General features: G+C 34.6%; 1 protein-coding gene across 5 annotated transcripts; it reads right to left on the reverse strand.

The window, feature by feature from the left end:
- Positions 1 to 638: 638 nt before the first annotated feature.
- Positions 639 to 17607, reverse strand: LOC102598631 (putative 1-phosphatidylinositol-3-phosphate 5-kinase FAB1D). Of its 5 annotated transcripts, none has more exons than XM_015310381.1 (13): positions 17442 to 17607; positions 14518 to 14746; positions 14400 to 14433; positions 13697 to 14269; positions 9961 to 10111; positions 9534 to 9869; positions 6768 to 7601; positions 6190 to 6521; positions 5669 to 5795; positions 5403 to 5555; positions 1946 to 3517; positions 1563 to 1829; positions 639 to 1405 (listed from the first exon to the last, which is right to left on the reverse strand). In XM_015310381.1, exons 2-13 carry the CDS (start codon positions 14669 to 14671, stop codon positions 995 to 997), a joined length of 4944 nt encoding a protein of 1647 aa, XP_015165867.1. In that variant the 5' UTR covers positions 14672 to 14746; positions 17442 to 17607; the 3' UTR covers positions 639 to 994. The 5 variants fall into 5 exon arrangements, with proteins under 5 accessions (XP_015165867.1, XP_015165869.1, XP_006351186.1 ...); XM_015310383.1 differs by having other exon boundaries at positions 6190 to 6518; positions 14518 to 14753; XM_006351124.2 differs by having other exon boundaries at positions 14518 to 14753.
- Between the last annotated feature and the right edge of the window lie 3154 nt (positions 17608 to 20761).

A 20761-nucleotide genomic window follows, 5' to 3' on the forward strand; every position in this document is an offset into this window, starting at 1 on the left:
ATATAATCATATGTTTGTGATGCTTGTTATGATTTATCTATGTTACATGAAGGTTTTCTATTAAGTAATCTCATACTCATAGACATAGTGCTTTTACAATGTTTGTTTTGGCTCTCCTATGCTCCTTGCACTCTTTTTGGATGGTTGTTAAAAAGTATTGTTTCATTATACATTGTATTGTATTGTACTGTATTGAACAACATTTGGATAGTATCGTTCTCCGTTGTTATAAAATGTCGTACATTAATAATTTGCAACGTATGAGAAAAGTAGAGTACAATGTAAAGCAAAAATGAAACTGTAGGGTAAATGATACAATAAGATTATTAATAATAAGTAAAGACAAAACGAAAAGAAAATATTAAGGTAATAACGCAATTACACCAAGTCGATCGTTACACAAAATGACACTTTTCTTCAACGACGGATCTAAACAATACAATACAATAAAGTTTGAGTAACAATCAAAACAAACATGGTATCTAAACAAACAAGACCATTCAAACAAGGTTATTTGAACTTTGTTGCTTCTGCCATGCCAAAATAACACACACACACACACACATATATATATATATAAAGAGAGTGAGAGAAGCAAAATACTTGAAGGAATAACCCAAGAGAGGAAGCATTGAAACTTTAGGGTCTCAGCAAAAGAGAGCAATGTATTTATACCACTATATGAATAACATCTTACAGCAAATACTATAAAAGCTTGAGCAGCTGTTAACTGCACCAGGGAGAGCTTTTTTACAATTTTTAAACAAGACTTGATATATTCAAACCTAAAATGGCCTTAAAAGAATGAAACCATCCCCATAAAGTTGCTATAAAAACTCGCAGAAATGAGATAGGGTGTGTGTGTATATATATATATATATATCTAGGTGCTTGCACAACGGGGGTCTGAGCAGCTATGTACACAAATAAATGACTAGATACTATATAAGGAAAACAAATGAACCACCAAGAAGGAAGGAAAAAAAACAAGAACTCAGGAAGAAATATCATTTTGGTTTCCATGAGCAGTTGATTGAGTGCCAGAGGACTCATGTCTGTGCTCCTCTTGACCTTTAGAGTTGGCATCTTCAGACTTCGACTCAGGGGGTGCGTTAGTACCTGCTGTGCTACAAAGTATGCAAGGATTTGAAGGTCTTTGAGAGCACCAATTTTCCGGAACACTTAGGAAGTGTGTGTCGATAAACTTTCTAAATCTCTTTTTATACTCCCTCGGAGAGAGAACAGTAGGAAGCTGATTCTTGGGAACCACAAGCGAGGATTTGACCCAATTCTCAATTTGCTTATCCCATGTATACTGCCTGAGATAGTCAATTATGCCACAAACAAGTTCACGGTGCTGAGTATCCACTCCAACAAGTAAGGAGTAGTCCATCACATTGACCGACTGTTATTCAGAAAATGTACCAGTTTAGAAGCTAAGCCATAAATTGTAGGAGTGCATGCTTATCATAAGAAGAAGTCACATGCTTTTTAGCACTACTTAGGATTTACTTAATATGAGCTACAGGTAATTCATCAGTAGGAGTTTATGCAAAACTTACATTGAGGAAACCACAGTCATTCCATACAGCTCGTTGCAAGTTCCTCTTTGATCTTGTGCCAACATACAAAGGAGCGATTTTCATGTCATTCACAAAATTTTGGTCCAAAAGAACATCTCCGTCAGTACTGCCAGCTGAATTAAATCGAGCATGCAGAGCTCCTTTTAGATCATACTGCCTAGTAATATTTCTTCCAAATGAAAGGTTCTCCATCACCATGAGATCATGCCTCGTCTCTTTCCCACTTTTTGTTGGCCTTACAATGACCTGCAATATACAAATACTGAGACCAAAGTCCAAAAGAGCATGTGTACAGTGTTGGCAAGTTTTAAATCAGTTCTGTGCTAATAGGAAGAAATGAAGTTTATAGTTAATTAATAAACCTGATAAATGCCAAGAACTTTTGCAAGGCAGGTCTGATTTCCCTTCTTGTAGCACTGTTCCATGTACTCAAAATAATTAGGACCAAACTTCAAGAACGATTCAAATTCGATTCTCTGTATTTCCTTGATGATGAAACGGTCGTCAAGAGTTTTGGCAAACAAGGATTTACTTTTCCCACCTTTAGCATCCCACTTCCTACACCTACTTAGTGAAGCAATATAATCAACTTCAGATGGGCAACATCGACCTCGCAAATGAGAAAACTCGCTACCGTAGAGACATATAACTGAGTATTTACGCTTCCCAGGCAATTTCCCAGAACCCATAGAGACTTCAGGATGAAGAGTAGAAAAAGAAACCAAAGAATTTAACATATCTAACCCATTCATACTCGATGAACGTGTTTGTTCTGAAACTTGGGTAGACTGGATCCCTTCTAGATCCAAAGAGCTACTTGAAGAGAAATGAGGAGCCAGTGAGAATAATCTCATTATGCCTTGAGAACTTTCATGTGCCTTATCATCAATTCCTCTATCTTTTCTTCCATCATCTCTAAGATCTTCACCCACAATTGGTAAATCCTTCAGCGATGCTAAAGCGCAAGCGATGATACTAGAAAATTCATCTTCATAATCAGACACAATGTACTTGTCATTTCCAAGGGGAATGTGCAGCCTTGCACCCTCATCAATAACAAGTTTATAAGCTGTAGTTTCTACAGCATGGGTTGTGATGGATCCTAATTTTGGCAGGTATCCTCTCTGCAGATCCTTCATGTATTCATGCCGAATTTCAGGAAATGGTGCCCACCACCCCTTATCATTCTCAATATTGGACAATATTGACGCAAGGGATTTACTCCTTTGAGGATCCATAGAATCACTGGCACTCCTCCCATTAGTGCTAGAAAGACTTGGTTTTTCCAACTGCAAATGCGTAGGTGAAGGAAGATTGGATTGTAGATTATTTTCATCACCACAGTGTAAGCATTCAAATTTCCCTGCAGGATCCTCGATGGATGATCCATTTCCAGTTGTTTTTGCTGCAGTTGATAACTCAGTAACTTCAGTAAAAGCAGACGAATTCAGTGATCCATTTTGTTCTCTAAACCCACCAACACTAGCTTCAACAATCAGAGAACCATTTGCTTCGGTAGATACCAAATTCAATTTCACATCACAATTATGGTTCAAATATTCTTTAATAGCTTCTGTCCCATTGTTTTCCTCTGCAGAAGAATCTGCAGCGAACTCAATATTGAGATCATGACAATCTTCCAAAGCTTCGTCACCTACTCTCAGATTTGCTTCTGCCCCATTAGCATCTCCTTCACCACTGTTCTTTCCTAGTAGCTCCTTCTGGCTAATAGGCTCAATATCTGGCAGTGTTGATTGCTTTGGGTTAATGGCTTTGGAATCACCATCCATATAATAAGAAGATAGCAATGAATGAAGACGACGATCCCACACACACGACTCAAGCAGAAGATCTAGTCGTATTCTATTCAAACTTAAAAGTTTATATACCATGACATCCTGAATCCCATCTTCGATGACATTTTGTACGTCAACCTGATATTGAGTCCACATAAATATATGAGACAAAGAAAAAAGAGGTTTAGATATAGCTATTTTAAATGTCTGAATCAAAAACCTAAGAGCAGTATAATGAGAAAACACACAAAATATTCAGCTAACTGCTGTTTAAGACACACTTGAGTTGCCCTTGAAGCAAGGCATAATACAAGCACTTCACATTGCTCATGTGGTACTTGAGTTGCGCTTGAAGGGAAAGCACAAAACAAGTGCTTCTTTCTCTAAAATTCATATATTGATTTATTATTTATGAATTCGATATTAATTTGACAATTCTAGACTCCATATCCTAAATGGACTGCACCAAAAAATCAACAACATAACTACTCTTGTTACCAGAGGCGGACCCACATGCACCCGTGAGGGTGCAGGTGCACTCGGTAACTTTTAAAAAAAATCCGTATATATATATATACGTATAGATAGTTGATAAAATATAACAAAAACTTGCCTGGGCGCACTGGTCAAAGTTGCCATTTCAAACAGCGACCGTGCGAGTTCGAATCCCGCGAAAGGCTTTTTTTTTTAACTTTAAAATCAGTTTTTTCTTTACAATTAACCTTTTTTAAAAATTATTTTTTTGTTAAAACTCGTTTTTGCGACCTCATTGGCCCCGCCCCCTTTCTTAACCACCTTTTTTTGCCGTCTCATCTGGTCCATTCCTTTCTTAATTGAAATTAAAAACAAATAAAAGCCCTAACACAATTCTAAACAAAATATAAGACTGCTAGAAAATCTACAACTTACAAGTATTCTTCACTGCATAATTGAAGTCCTACCCCCATTATCTCGCATACATTGGTAAGCTCTTCTTTACAAGCGTATTTTTTTTTTGTAAGAATTTGTTGTTGATTCTTCTGATATGAAATGGATAGATTTTTGACGAAACATAATTCTTCTCAACCAAGTGCTAGTTTTAGAGACAATTCTTCGCGTTTTATAGATGAGTTTGATTTGCAATCACTTAAACCGGATCTTGGAGAAAGAATATCCATTGATAAATTTAGCCATAGAATACGAGATGAAGTGAGAAGACACTATATTCAACAAGGGCCTTGTCAACCGGATATTAATGATAATGAATATCCTCAAACTAGATTCGGAACGAAAATGCGTCGATTTTGTAAGGCATGGTTTAAGGGCTCATATTCGAGATGGTTTGAGTTATTTATTCAAAATTCTAAAATATTCTTGATAAAAAGTTGATTGTTCTTCTTTTAATTTTTTAAATTATAATGTTCAATATTGGTTAAAGTGAAATAAAATAATAAAATTCACTATTAAAATTTATTGGGGCCTCAAAATTTTGGAGGCCTAAGCAAGGCGCTTTGCTAACCTTACCCTTAACCACTCCTAGTCTTACCCTTGAGGCCACTCTTAGTGGTGCCCCCCTATCTACAAATCCCGGATTCGCCTCTGGTTGTTACTAGCATGTTTACATATTTGAGAATACATGAACATTATTGTACCCTAACACATCCTACACATTGCATCAACATCAATATCAAAATCGTTCACATAAAAAAGTGAACAAACTCTTGCGAGGAAGCTAGGAAACTAATTATGCTATGGGACAAACATCCCAGGGGAACATAGAGTCACAATGATGACACACAAATCCACCATTGTTGAGAAAAAACATAATGTCTCCAAATTTTAGTGACTCAATTATGATAGATAAATCCACCATGGTCGGTCAAGTTAAATCCTATCGGAACGTGTAATCCTAGAACAGTAGCAGAAAAGGAACTAACTTCATGCTGAGATCCCTCTTAGATACCTCATACCACTAAAACAATGCCTCAATCCAACATGGTTCATACAAACAAGTAGTCCTAGAAGGTAGCAGAAAGGAACTAACCTCAAACTGAGATCTCTCTTCCTTCAACATGTTTTCAATTTCAGAAAATTTCATAATTGATCCTTGAAGATTTAGCACTGTTCCAACATGAGACTCTACTGCCTTCAGAGCTTTTTCTACATCAATAAACATCATAATCCCTTTCAAGTACACCTGGTGTAAGCAACAAAAGAAATCATAGGTCAATATGAAGAGTACATGTACAGCCAAATATATAAAAGCATGGGTACATAAAAACAAAATGGAACACTTGTAAGAGCACATACATCATTGAACTCCTGCTTAAGAAATTCTCCTTTGATGGAACTGCTAAATTCCAGCTTCTTGGGAGGAAGAAACACGGAATAAGTAGTAACAGTAGAGTACTTGAACATTGCAACCATTCGCCCTAATCTGCACGCATTTACAGATGACATGAATATCTTCAGAGAGGACAGACACAACAACAACAACAACAACAACAACATACCCAGTGAAATCCCACAAAGTGGAATCTGGGGAGGGCAGAGTCTATGCAGGCCTTACCCCTACCTCTTGGAGGTTGAGAGGCTGTTTCCAATCTTCAGAGAGGGGAGAGCATATAGATCCTCTCATGCCCCAGCATGGCTATTTAACTCATAGGAAACAGCTTTGATGATTAACACAAAAAGTAATGTTGCCATGTCAAAGGGAAAAAGTGGGACAGAAAGAACAGCTGCCGATGGGTAATAGCCACTGGATACAAATGTATTAAAATTACAAACTACTTCACAAGAACTGAAAATAGAACTATGCTACGCGTTCATACCCAAAGAAGTAGAGGAAATCCTTATCAAAGGAGTGACCACATGCAGACAGTCCACTAAAGAAAGGGGAATTTGAGAAACTGAGCTCCAAAAATTTTCCAAAAGAAAACCCACGGGAGCCAGTAGATATTAACACTCTTTTAGTGGAAAATGAGCTTCCATTCTGGGATTTGCATTTACAGCAACGACTCCACATCCAAAGTTTGCCTTCATGTTCACCTCGCAAGCCCTTGTCCATGGGAAGACACTGGACTTGAATCGTAAGGAGCTTGTTGTGATGCACATAATGAAAAATGTGAGCTTCAGGGGATTCACCACACGTCTTGCACTCCTTCTGCACAACAGAGCTTCTTTAAAACACAAGCAAATGTTGCCAGGTAGAGAAAAGACACAATTGATGCAACGAAAAAATGTACATTTAGATTAGTAAATTCTATCGGAAACATTTAGATTAGTAAAGCCACATCAAATGATGTACTCTGCAAATGAGTGATATCATTCTAATAGATTTGGTGAATTTAACTGAAAGGACCTTAATGCAAAGAAAGAGTTTCAAGTGGAGAAAATTGAGTATATGCACCTGGTTTAGCAAATTATCCTGCAAAAACTTTTCAAGGGGAATATCAAAATCTTGATAGAACTTGATCCGAGAAAAATGACTATGCTTACACATAGTCCCTTTTGAAGCATTCCGACAGGACATCAGAACCAAAATACTCTCAGAATCCAATAATGATGCCACATTATCCTTCATATGTTCTTGGTCTTCAAGCTTTTCACCAGATCCCTCTAATTCCAAAGATTCGACCTGGCTCACAAGTGGAGTATGATGTTGCTCCTTTTCAGGGGACTTCACGCCATCAAAACTTGTCTTTTGTTCTGCATCACTGTGTATTAAATCAGGCACATTAGAAACTTGATCATCAGCTTGCACCTGATCATCTTTCGTGGTTCCGTTAAGACTGAAATACGAGGACATGGATTGATGAGAGGTGGAGAAGAGAGGAAATTTATTCCCCATAATCCTTCTGACAGAGGATGAGATAGATGATAATCCAGAGAGAACGACTGGGTTGTATGGCTCATATTGTAGAGATTCGCTTTCTGCGTCTAACTTTTGACTTATTTCTTCATGGAAGCCATTGGATATTGGAATATCAACTGTACCAGATGAACTGATTTCACCGACATGCTCCTCAGCATTAGAGATAATTCCTTGCCCATCACTAACAGATGGTGTTTCGTTACCAAGTGTTAGATTCACCTCCTGGCTAAGAGGTAGAGTTGAGAACATTGCTTTTTGATCCAGAAGGAACGAAGTCTCTAGGATTAAATTGTACGCCACGATGATTGCATCTTTGACTACATGTTTAATCTTCTTCAATTCATCACTGTTCGATCCCATTAACAAAATCTGCACAAAAAACTAACATTCAGTGGAGAACAACTAAATACCTCCAGATGTAGTGGAGAAGGGACAAGCAGTGTTTTAAATGGCGGGGGCGTGCGGAGCATTTTACTTGGCACGGGACGAGGCATAAGCCCCATGGATCTTTAATTTTTAATATAGTAAAATAGTACAATAACACAAAAATTATTAAAAAAATACATTAATAATTTTAAAACATGATTAAAGAAACTCAGAAAACAAAACTTCTAACAACTTTGTACAAGTGGAAATAACGCAATGATACAAAAGCTATTACAAGATGCAAATCAACTCTAAAATCTTAACTTTTAAACAATAAAAGAATCATAATTTCTCAAAATATATTACTATTATACTATGCAATTTACCTCCTTAAAAGAAATAATCAATCAACTATTACTATTATAATTGAAACATCACTCCTTCATGAATAAAGGCAAAATATTTTCAAATAATGAATTATGATAATCTTGAGACATAGGACAAAAACATGAAGACTGTTAAATTAGGTCTTAGGCCTAACTCACACCCCAAAAGCTAGCTCAAAGGGAGGAGGATTGCCCAAGCCTTATAAGGAGTCCACCCATCTCATTAACCACCAATGTGGGACTTTTTGTCATTCTTTAACAAAGACCAATGACAAGTGAATATGTAACATTCGGCTATGTATTTTAAAACATAAATGTTAAGTGATATTCATCCTCACGGCGTTCTAAAATAGTAAATAAGCAATACTATGACCTGTTATTTGAGTTACTCTCAATTTTCTTATTTCTATAGATGAAAAAAACTACTAAGCATCATTCATTTATTAAGGAATTATGAGGATCAATAGTATTGACCAAGGAATTTGACATATAACTTGTGTAAGAATTGTTAGGGGGACACCCGAGCATTGGGCGTTAGGCGTGTTTAGGGTGTAAGCCTCACAGAACTAAGCCCCACATGTGATCCTCGAGGTGTTTTGCCGGTGCCCCTCCCGGGTTGAGACACAAGGTGAGTCCCAAAACAGCCTTCTAAAACACTGAGGATAAGGAAACACCGAGTAGACAATCCATGGGACGTGAATATACTAATTCAGCAGCATTTTGTCCAATTGCTCGTTGAGCAATTTATCATTGTCATTGATGCTCGTATGGGTTAGTCATACAGGCAGAACCAGAAAAAGGTAACTCCATATACAATAGCAAAATCACTTAGTTAAGAAATAAACTTCACAAATAGTGTTATAATTTCAAAATCTTCTGAAAATTCGTAAATTAAGAAATAGTTTGGAGTTTTACTCAACAAGACATAGAGGAAAGGAAAACATCAGTCAAAGTCTGGCATCAAACGGGGACTCGTAAATGTAACAGCTTCAGCAATTGTTGAGTGTTTATGTGGACAAAGTGTTGCTATAAAAATATACAATGATGTAACAAACTGTCTTTAATTTTTCGAAGAGTCATAACTCCAAAGTGAAATTCAGAATTCTTGGTTATCAGTGCATAACCACCTCCTTCAAAATGAACTCTAATCATATAAAAGCAATCTATTTTAAGACATTGATGATAACCAATTATTCTAGTTACACAAGCTTATTATGATAAACCAATTATTTTGGTTACACAAGCTCTGTGCCTATCTTGTATTTGACATGTGATCAATCCTTATTTTTGATAAGTTATGCCATGTCATCAATCTCAAGATAGCTGTAACAAGGAATTTGATAATATGGCTAATAAGCACAGCAGAGCGAAGATTTGAAAGGTCCACAATGCAATATCTTATACTTTTTGTAGGGCACTGGAGAAAGATAAATCTTATTCCAACTTATATTGTTCATGAGCAACCTAACAGTTTGTCGCATGAACCGACTATCAGTAACACATTAGATAACATCAATGAAGAAAACAGACAATAAGCAAATACACTCACTGTACATCCCAGACGAGTAGGACAGCCCTCAATAAACATCAATGTTTTGCTAGGCTTTTTCCCAGCATCTCCAGAAGCAGAATGTTCTTCTGCAAACTTTTCGAAATGAAAGGAGTCACACTGCCTGAGCTTTCGGCTAACCAATATATCAGCAGACAATGAACCTGTGCAACGTGCAACTTTCTCCAAGCGATGTTGTTTCATATCAAAGACTAAGGTGACTCCTTTCTTTAAAATAGACTCCTGTATGTCACGAGAAACAGCATTCTCCACTAAAACTACATTTGGTTGGTACCTTTCTATCATATCGAGGATAGATTTCACACTATCTTTCTCCTGTTATCATAAACAAACAAAAACAGACAATCACTAGTCAAAGAATGTGCTCATTATGGTAATGTGACACACCCACGGATTTGTTGTTTACCTGTTGCACAGACTCCTCGAATGATGACAACTCACTTTTTCTGGAGAGCCCTAGTGCACCCTCGATCAACAGCAACCTAGGTTTATCGTACTGGGTTGGCATGTGTTTGTGCGCAGCATGCTTTTTAAAGACCAAGCCTCTGACAAACCGACTACAAAACACAAAGATATCCGGTAAGCCTGGAGAATTTAGTGGTCCATCCATCCCGAAGTCTTAGTCTGAACAAGCACATAAGTTGTAAATTTTATAACCAGACTGCATGTTACAGACCGAGTCGACCCTGAATTATACTTAAAGCTACTGTTTGATATAGCTGCAAGACTTGCAAGAACAAAAAATGGGTTATAAACATACTAGTCGATAAATGATATGTGTAAGACCTTACAAGAATTATGACTTTTGAAGAAGAACTATCACTCAAAATGTAATGAATGGTGGGTAAAGAAGAGGTTCCCAATTCAAACTTCTTCGGGCCATTCAACTGAGGAGACAATCTTTTTGTGATTGACGAAATAACTAAAATTGAATGAATTACTCAAAGACATAGATTAGACACCAAATCTGTCCGTTCCTATCAGCATGGATCTCCTTTTATTTTGTTTGGCCATCTTATCACACTCCTCTTATTTTATCTTTTACTCTAATTTTCCTTTCTTTTATTATTTTATTTTATATTGTTATTCCATAGACCCCACTTGTGGGATTACACTGGGTATGTTGTTGTTGTTTTTATATCTTTATTAAAGTTGTGACATTATTATTATCATCATATCAATGAATGCATCATTTTAACTGTTGTTGTTGTAGACTTGTAGTTATTTAAAAAAGTAGAAGAAAAACCAACAGATAATCTAAAAAGAAGGTAACAGAATCAAAACAAGAAGCCCAAAGCAGAACAACGTAAAGAAAAAACCCAAACAAGAAGAGAACACAAAGGTAAGAAGGTAGCCAAACTGGAAAAGGCTATGTCAGTCTAAAGGCCAAGAAAATGACTTAATCCAAGGCGTAAAACAAAAGCTAAGGTCGATGCCCAGTTTGATAGAATCCAGAAGGTTAGAGAGGGATTAAACTTGGATCGTTTGATTACACAAAACTAATCATGGCTATCAAATCAAGAGTTGATCTACAGCGATGAATGAGGCTATTGCTTCCTAGAAGTCCTGTGGATGAGAAAGTTAACATTTGCCTTCGCACGCATCCCAAATAATGGGCGTAACTAAGACTGGGCCCCGTACCGGAATGAACCGGTACCGGAATGGTTTGAACGGGTTTTTGACCGGTACCAAGATGAACTGGACCGGAATTATCAGGATGGAAACTCGGTTCCGTCCCATCCCACTATATACCGGGATAGAACCGGAATGGACCGGAATGGGACGGGATGGGATAAACGGAACGGCAAATATAGCTATTTCAAAAAATAATAATTTTTTTGAGTTATTTTGAATTACGAAAATATGAATGTTTTTTATTTTTCTAAGTTTAATAGTTTATAAAGTATTTAAGTTTTGAAATTTATAATGTTTATTTGTAATTTTACTTAAGTTTATTTTTAAAATATTTTAAAAAAAATTTTACTAATAAGTTTGTAAGTTAGGTTTAATAAAGTTTTTTTTTTTAAGTTTTTGAGTTTATGTTATCAGTTTTCAAGATTTGAATCTTTTGAAGTTTATAAGTTATAACTTATAACTAATAACTTGTAATTTAAATAACTTAAGTTTGTAATTTGTTAAATTTATAAATTTTAAAGTTTTTAGGTTTATATTATTTGAAGTTGATGAATTAAGTTTGTAATTTTAAAAAATTAAATAAACAAAAAGGAATGCTAATAAAAGTATAAAACAATGACAAAAATTAAAAAAACCAATCCAATTTCATGGACCGGACCGGAATCGGGATGAACCGGTACAGGTATACCGGTACCAAATCATGATACCGTCCCGTTCCGAGTACCGGTTCAATGTATCCCACCATTCTGTCCCGAATACTACCGGACCGGAACGGTACCGGTACAACCCGGTCCGGTGCCCAGCCTTAGGCGTAACTATACTCAGACAAAATACTAGTGAAATTGGCATCCATGCAGGAACTCCTCATGTCCCCTCACTCCTTCATGTGATCCTTGAAGGATAGCACGTTTACCTATGCCCCTTGGATGCTGCTATATCGTGTCCATATTCAACCTATCTGCTTCTTCCCTTTCCTTCTTTATTGTAACCTACTCTGGATGAATGTATTTCCGACTCCAGTGTATTTACATTACCTAATGCATGCTGGTATCCAATTTGTACAAAACTAGGGGTGTCAAATGGGTGGATTGGGCTGCATTTGGCGGGTCAAAATGGACACGTTATTGACCCACCCAAAAGTTAGTTGAGTTGAAATGATTTGGCTTGAAATGGGCTAAAAAGCGGGTCATAACCCAACCCATCCAATTCTTACTAAGTTTTACTTTCTTTGTTTATTCTTTTATAATTTTTTAGTATCTAATTAATAATTTTCTTTATTATGGCTAACCCAGATCTGGGTGGGCTGATCTTTGGACTGATCATGCAGTTAACTAAAAACCAGTTGAGTTCAGCTTGAAAACTCAATTGGGAGTATTAAAGAACCTAGGTAGGCTAACCTCAGGCTTCTCACCTAATCAAGGAAACTAGAAATGAAGAACTTCGAGCTTCTGATACAAAAAACACTCAAGAGAATTACAAACTTAAGTAAAAGCTAATTGGTTTAGACTTTAGCTTTAGGTTTGACTGTGCTGACAAGGCTTAGGCCTGATGGTTCAAAAACCTAGGACACGATGTTAATCACTTGTGATCTCATCTTTAGCAACGCATATAGGTTAGAGCGCTGGATGTGTCACATCCAATCTGATGAAAGAGTTAAATAAAACGTAGTCCCAAAACATAATTAATTGGGAGGTGCTGAACTTCAAAATCTAATCCCACTTAGTCAACAAGGCCAACTTGAGTCTAAGAGAACGCTAAAAATACTCAGTTGAAGTTTTGGATAGAACTTAAACTGTCTATCATTGAAATGTAATATTGTGCATGATTCAGATGAATGATATCTAATCTTTTTGCCGTTTGAATCTGACTGTCCAATGATAAGTATTTTAATTCAAAGGATAATTATACTAATTTTGTATAGTTGCGGGTTCAAGTTTCAATCTATAATGAATAGGATTATTAGAGTTACCTGAAAGTTATAAAAATCAAAACACCCGTTTGTAATTATTAGTTAAAGTTCAATTCTCTCCATTCATTCAATATGGTTGTAACAGTTAGTCCTTACTTCCACTTTTGCGTGAATGCCTTAACTAAAACTTGGAAGATTAACTTAAATTGGGTAAGATTAGTTGATATGGAATACAATGTCTGTCTAACATCTTCTGTTAGCCACATGAACCTCCTTAAGCAAACTCTTTTTTCGCAAACAAATGGTGTCAAGCAATTCAAAAAGGTGTTATTTTCAAACTAAGTCATGATTACAGAATAAATTTGTGGTTCAAACGAAGTCAAATTGCTACAATGCCCTTGATCCTCTAATTTCAGAATTTCAAAACAGAGTTTAATTGGCAATAGTGGACATTAGTGAAAGCATGGCAGAGGAAACACCACATAAAAAGGAGAATTGCTGAATACACATTACCTAATATCTAATATGCCTAGAATTGTGAATGAATGAGAAATGGAGAAATACAACAGAGTTGAGGAAATGGTGGTTAGAGTGATACCTTTGGCTGCGAGAACCAGTTGAAATGCATTTTATCTTCACATATTCAACTGGATTCATCTTTCCTTCCCTAGAATCAGGCTTCACAAAAGAAGCAGCCTCCCATGACAAGGAAGTGATTATATCAACCCAATTATCACCTTCTTTCACCGAAGCGGCAACACCAAAAGATTTAAGGTGGTCACTAACAAAGGCCTTAAGCTTCATGTTCATTACTTCTTGTAATGCCTTTTGTCGTTCCTCTTTAAGCTTATAACTGCCAAAGTCTTCTTCACCAAAGCTGATTAACGAAGCTGTACTACCCCATTTCTGGCCATCAACACATTCGTCGTCATCATAATTAGCCACACTGTCCTCAATATCATCATCGTCGTCTTCTGGTTGCGGGGGAAGCCAGAACTGGGCATCAAATTCATCATTACAAGAGGTTCCAGCCTCATCATCGTCATATCTTTCATTTCTACTATCTTTGGGTTCCTCAGAGTTACCAGTTCTCGTTTGTTCTGCTTCCCTTCCTATAGCAGAACTAGAATCCTCTTGACTGCTGTCTGTACTACATTCATCAACATACACCCTGATAATAAAGCCAAAAGGGGAACCAAGTCTAAATAAGTTGGCTTTTTCATTATTCAAACCAGAACAATTAGCACCTTTATTTAACCCTCTACCTAAGAAGAATATTGATATAACTAATTACAACTAACCTCACATCTGAATTTGCATCAACAGAAAAGTCACCTGAAAGGTCACAGAATAGGGCTTAAGGGGCATGGTAAATGTAACTAATATGTCAAAGTATGAGATAAAGAAAGCAGAGCATACTGCAACATGAGCCAGAGCTGTTTATGCTTGGTAATGAAGCAGCTGGATTGATCATCAAAATTGCATTATCTGGCATTTCACCACATAATTGGCGCAATTGTACAGAATCCCTGTCATTAAACCTTGAGGAATTTCCACTTTCCAGCTTCTCCATGCTTCCACTTGACTTTGTTGATTGAGCACCACAGTATTGACACAAATTATATTGGATGCCAGGAAGATCTTAAACCTGCAAACTTACAACAGCCGAGAAAAATAATGTGAGCAACTTAAACAAACAAAAATAGAGCCATCCTCTCAACAAAAAAGATTTGTATGATGCAGCAACCTAAATCTTTCATATGAAGACAACCAAGCCTATGAGAAAAGCTTAATGATTTCATGTTGGCATTATTTCGATAACCAAATATGTAGTTTTTTAAGAAGCTATCTCTATGAACTTTTGCATTGGCCAGTTAACGAGAAAAATGCACCTTTGAATGTCCTTGCTTTTAAAGTATAGAGCAGAAACATACTGAAGAAAAAATTGTGAGAGTTAGAAATGATTTTTTTTTGGTGATGTAATTTCTAAATACCACCTGGGTGTTATAAACAGGGAGGAGCAAGAGACCAAGGTACGAGTTCAGCCAAACCCAGTAACTTTGGTCCAAACTCATGTACTTGTCTTAATAAATCCATTTAATAGGTACAAATTATTACTTTAGAGCACAATAACTTTTAAAGGGCTAGAATCTTGCATCCATAAACTTCAAATCCTGATTCCGCCTATGGTTATAAATGATAATAAGTGCATGGAGAACATCCCACATCCCATATTTCACCATGAGTATCCACCCACCATGAATGAAACATTATCACATGGTTTTCTTTCCCGTCACCTACAAAAGCTTTGTGCACCTCCTCACTGGTCACATATCATCCATTACTACGCTCCCTTCTGCACCTTATTACCACTATTATTTATCACGTGTGTTCTCTTGTCTTCAAGTTTCATTAGAAAAATAAAGAAAAAGTTTATTTCCACATTGTTAGCACATGCTTGTAATGGGCAACCATCCTTTTCAACTGCCCAATTGCCAAGTATTGAACTAGTTTCATGTTAAATAACAATCATATTTGAACTTAAGATGATCAATAAAACCATTACCATATATGTTTTTGACACTCTGTATGGAGTTATTCCAAAACCTTCTAACTTTTCTAAATTGTGTTATAACTAAAAGTTGCAGAAGATATGTGGTGGGGGTACTTAATCGGTTTCAATAGACAAATTCCATAATGAGTACTGTTTTACCTCTCCAGCTGCCCCTAAATAGTCTGATTTTCCTCCACGACGATAAGGAGCTAAAAGATCTACTACATTAATGGGCATTGCAACAAACGGATTTTGCAAAATGAAGATATGGGTCGGAGAGGGTACTTTAGAGGCTAAGTTTCAAATGCTAAATAGGCATCAGTAGACAGCTTATGAAAAAGTAATTCAGAATTCCAGAAAGTAGAATTGAAAAAGTAAAACCATTTATGAGAAACTATGGGAAATCAAGTTGTCCAAAACCAAACAAACTCAACAGTTTAAGTTGTCCTAAAAACAAATATAACCACTAAGAAACAAGAATACATTCACAAATGTAATACAGTGATATATATATATGACATAAAATAATGAATCGACGGAAACAAAACATTTTAACATGACAGTTTGGTATTCTTACAACAATGCCAATCAGCCACAAACAGGATAACAGTTATATTCTTCTTCAATTCCTTTTTTTTTCCATGATAATTAGGAGAACAGTTACAGTAACTATTTCTGTCTTTTGGCACAAACCTCTATACTAATATCCATGAATTAAAGAGCACGGAAATAAATCAGGATTTGATAACCGAAACGCCTAAAAAAAAAGAAAAAAAGAAAAAAAATTCTCACATTACAAGAAAGACAAATATTTCCCTTCATCAAAAAAAAAAGACAAATATTTCCTTGACTAAGATAGAGCAGATAGATTAAGATAAAAAAGACGCAAAACAATACGCATGGAGAAAGTTAAAAAGAAAACATCTGTACTACCCAGTCATATAAATGTGAAGCAGCCCAAATGTTACACCCTAGATGGCATAAGTCCGGTAACCGAAAGGATCACTAGCTTAGGCTTTGACCCAAGTAGCATGGGGAACGTGGACAGCCTCCCATAAAGAGCTAAAAAAACTTAAAAGATAAAACTATGCTGGATTTTCATATATCAACACTTGTGTCATATAAATGTGAAGCAGCCCAAATGCTGCATCCTAGATGGCGAGAGTCCAGTAGCCGAAAGCATCACTAGCTTAGGTTCTGACCCAAGTAGCACGGGGCACATGGACAGCTTCCCATAAAGAGCTAAAAAACCTTAAAAGATAAAACTATGCTGGATTTTCAAATATCAACACTTGTTCATGAATCACTGATTGACAGAATTAGTTTGTCACTTAATAGAATAAAAGGAAAAAGACAATTCTTCTTTATTTATCAAAAAAAGTACTCCAATTAAATCTTCTAGATTTAAGAACTTGCCACTCTACTATGAACCAACAACAAGAACTACTACTACGCCTCAGTCCCAAACCAGTTATGGTCGGCTATACGAAACAAACACAGATTAATCTCTATGTAGCCAAACTTGTACCCAATTCCGATGATTCAAACAAGTCACAGACATCACAGAAATCACAAACTTACAATGCCATAGCCTAAAATTAAAAATTCACAAACACAAAAAGGAAAATTCCAATCAAATCAACATGATAAAATCTTAAAAACCATCCTTTAAAAGGATGAAAACAACATAAAGATCCTAATAGCAAGATTAAAAACTTCAAAAAAACCAATAAACATTAAACAATCAGCAAAAAAGAAAGAAAAAGATTTGAACTTTACATCAACTTACAGTAAAAAGAAGCAAATTAAGATACCCTCCAAATGAATCAGAAGCATATCTTAAAATCAACCCACCAGCTAAAAACCCAGTTAATATTTCCCAATTGGGTATCCAAAAAATGGAAAATCTTGCTAGAAAATTTAGGAGAGAGAGAGAGATAGAGAGAGAAAGGACATTTAAATGAATTAAGGAAGACAGGAATGAAAATGTTGGAAACAATCTTTCTTTGGTCTGGGACCCACTATGTGTTCAATTTTCCTTTGCTATAGTATGGAGGTGACATAATACCAAAGTTTCAAAAATTATATATATTGTTTGTAGTCCTAGTTGTTAATTTAAAGATATTCAATATTTTCAAAAAATTCAAGAGGCAAAAAGATTAATACACACATATTTTTTTTTAAAAAAGGATCTTTTATTTACATAGTACATATGGATATATGAAATGATTTGATTGGCTTCTAGGAGATTTTGTAAAATTATTGACAGTTTTTGCCTCTATAGTATTTATTTATCTTTTATGTTCAATTCATAAGGTATTATAAGAAATCTTTTTTTTTTCATAAATATATTTTGCCTTTTGCACCTAAACTTCTTCTTTAAATATATAAGAAATTGTTCTCTTAACTAATTATTTTAATAATTCAAAAAATTTCAAAGGTAATGGACCCACTCTTTAATCTTTATTTATTTAAATTTAAATGTTAAAATATTTATTTGGTGTCATGTTTAAACTCGTGACATGCAACTAACACACGAGGTTTTTTTCTTCTTTCCAATTACAAAACTAATTTATGTTCACTTATACTAAATCGTTCTCACATATTGTCACACATAAAGTTGTCTTCTACTGCTAGGAGTGTTCATGATTTAGTAAAAACTTATTTGAAACAAAAAATCAAATCTATAATGCTACGGTTCTAACTATTTTTCTTTTTGAATGACTTCTTGTCTTTTGTTTTTCTTCTTCTTGAATAAATCATTTTTTTATGTATAATAATAATCAAACCAAAATCGATAACAACCAAGCTGATAAATATATATTTAATTTAATTTAATTTAATTGTAATAATTTAAAAATTAATTAAATCAATTTAATTTTAACTTTGATTAATAACTATCTTAGTTTTAGGTCTATGAATTATGAAATAGTTTGATACCTACTATGAACCATCCAAACAATGCATAACTTAATATTTGATTGATAGATTCAACAATTTTAGTATAAAGTCAAAAGAACACAATCTAGAGGTTGTGGAATAAGTTAAAGACGCTCCAAATTTTAAAAAAATAACAACTTGAAATAACTTAAGACATTTTTTTTATTAGTGAATTACATAGCCAAGCACCTTGTTTGATTATGGAGATTAGAAATCTTTTATTTTCTTGACAAGTCAATGAAAGAGCTAGCTAGAACGATTCTAAAGTGTATTTTCTTATATAAATAAATCACCAAATATTTAATAAATTGCCAAATATTTAAAGGTGTAGATGTAGTTTTTTTTTCTTTACTAATTGTATCGATCGATCTAAACTCATCATTTTTAAGGCGGAGTACATATGACATATGTGAATATAAATGTATGAAAATACACAAAAATTACAATAAGGGAAAAGGGTCAAATATGCCCCTAAACTATTCGAAAAGGACTAGATATACCCCTGTTTAAAGTTTGGTTCACTCGTGCCCTCGCCATCCAACTTTTCGTCTAGATATGCCCTTATGGGCGTATAATGCCAAATGGAATTGCCACGTCAATTTTACATTACCACGTGGCATTTATATTAAAGGGAAAAGGGTCAAATATACCCCTAAACTATTCGAAAAAGTCTAGATATACCCCCTTTTAAATAAACTACCCGACCCGTTTTCAACAAAAAAAATTCGGTAAATCTCGAAAATGAGTAATTGACTAATAAAAAATATGGAAAAAAAATAAAATTAACGCCAAAAATTCACAAATAAATATAGTAACCTTAAATTCAACAATTTTTTAAATTTTATTTTTTCGTATAAATCTCGAAAATGAGTAATTGATTAATAAAAAATAAGAAAAATAATAACCTAAAAATTACAGCATAAAGTCATTTTTACATAATTTTTTTATTAAATTCAATTACTCATTTTCGTGATTTATCGAAAAAAATAAAAATTTTAAAAAATTGTTGAAATTGTTGAATTTAAGGCTACTATATTTATTTGCGAATTTTTGGCATTATTTTTTTTTCTTCATATTTTTCCTATTTTTTATTAGTCAATTACTCATTTTCAGGATTTACCCAAAAAAAAATAAAAAATTTAAATTTTTTTATTGAAAACGGGTAGTTTATTTAAAAGGGGGGGGGGGGGGGGTATATCTAGACCTTTTCGAATAGTTTAGGGGTATATTTGACCCTTTTCCCTTTAATATAAATGTCACATGGTAATGTAAAAATGACGTGGTAATTCCATTTGGCATTTAACGCTCATAAGGGCATATCTAGACGAAAAGTTGGACGGCGAGGGCACGAGTGAGTCAAACTTTAAACGGGGGTATATCTAGACATTTTCGAATAGTTTAGGGGCATATCTGACCCTTTTCCCTTACAATAAATATTAATGAGGACACATAATATTTAAAAGTAGAACAAGTTATGTATAAAGAAAATAGTAAAAGTTGAACTTATTAAGTTAAGTTCATGGATTTACACCATTTGAAATAGGGAAAATTGTCACATATTGTCACACATAAAATTGTCTTCTACTGCTATTTATTGATTGGTGCTATAGGTAGGAGTGTTCATGAATTAGTAAAAACTTATTTGAAACAAAAAATCAAATTTATAATGCTACGATTCTAACTATTTTTCTTTTTGAATGACTTCTTGTCTTTTGTTTTTCTTCTTCTTGAATAAATTATTTTTTTATGTATAATAATAATCGAATCAAAATCGATAACAATCAAACTGATAAATATATATTATATTTAATTTTAATAATTTAAAAATTAATTAAATCAATTTAATTTTAACTTTGATTAATAACTGATTCAAACTTATCTGTGAACAATCTTAATTATAGGTCTATGAATTATGAAATAGTTTGATACCTACTATGAACCATCCAAACAATGCATAACTTAGTATTTGATTGATAGTTTCAACAATTTTAGTATAAAGACAAAAGAACACAATCTAGAGGTTGTGGAATAAGTTAGAGACGCTCCAACTTCAAAAAAAATAACAACTTGAAATGACTTAGACATTTTTTTATTAGTGAATTACATAGCCAATCACCTTGTTTGCTTTTGGAGATTAGAAATCTTTTATTTTCTTGGCAAGTCAATGAA

This window comes from Solanum tuberosum, unplaced genomic scaffold (assembly GCF_000226075.1).
Source record: "Solanum tuberosum cultivar DM 1-3 516 R44 unplaced genomic scaffold, SolTub_3.0 scf00133, whole genome shotgun sequence".
NCBI classification, from domain to species: domain Eukaryota; kingdom Viridiplantae; phylum Streptophyta; class Magnoliopsida; order Solanales; family Solanaceae; genus Solanum; species Solanum tuberosum.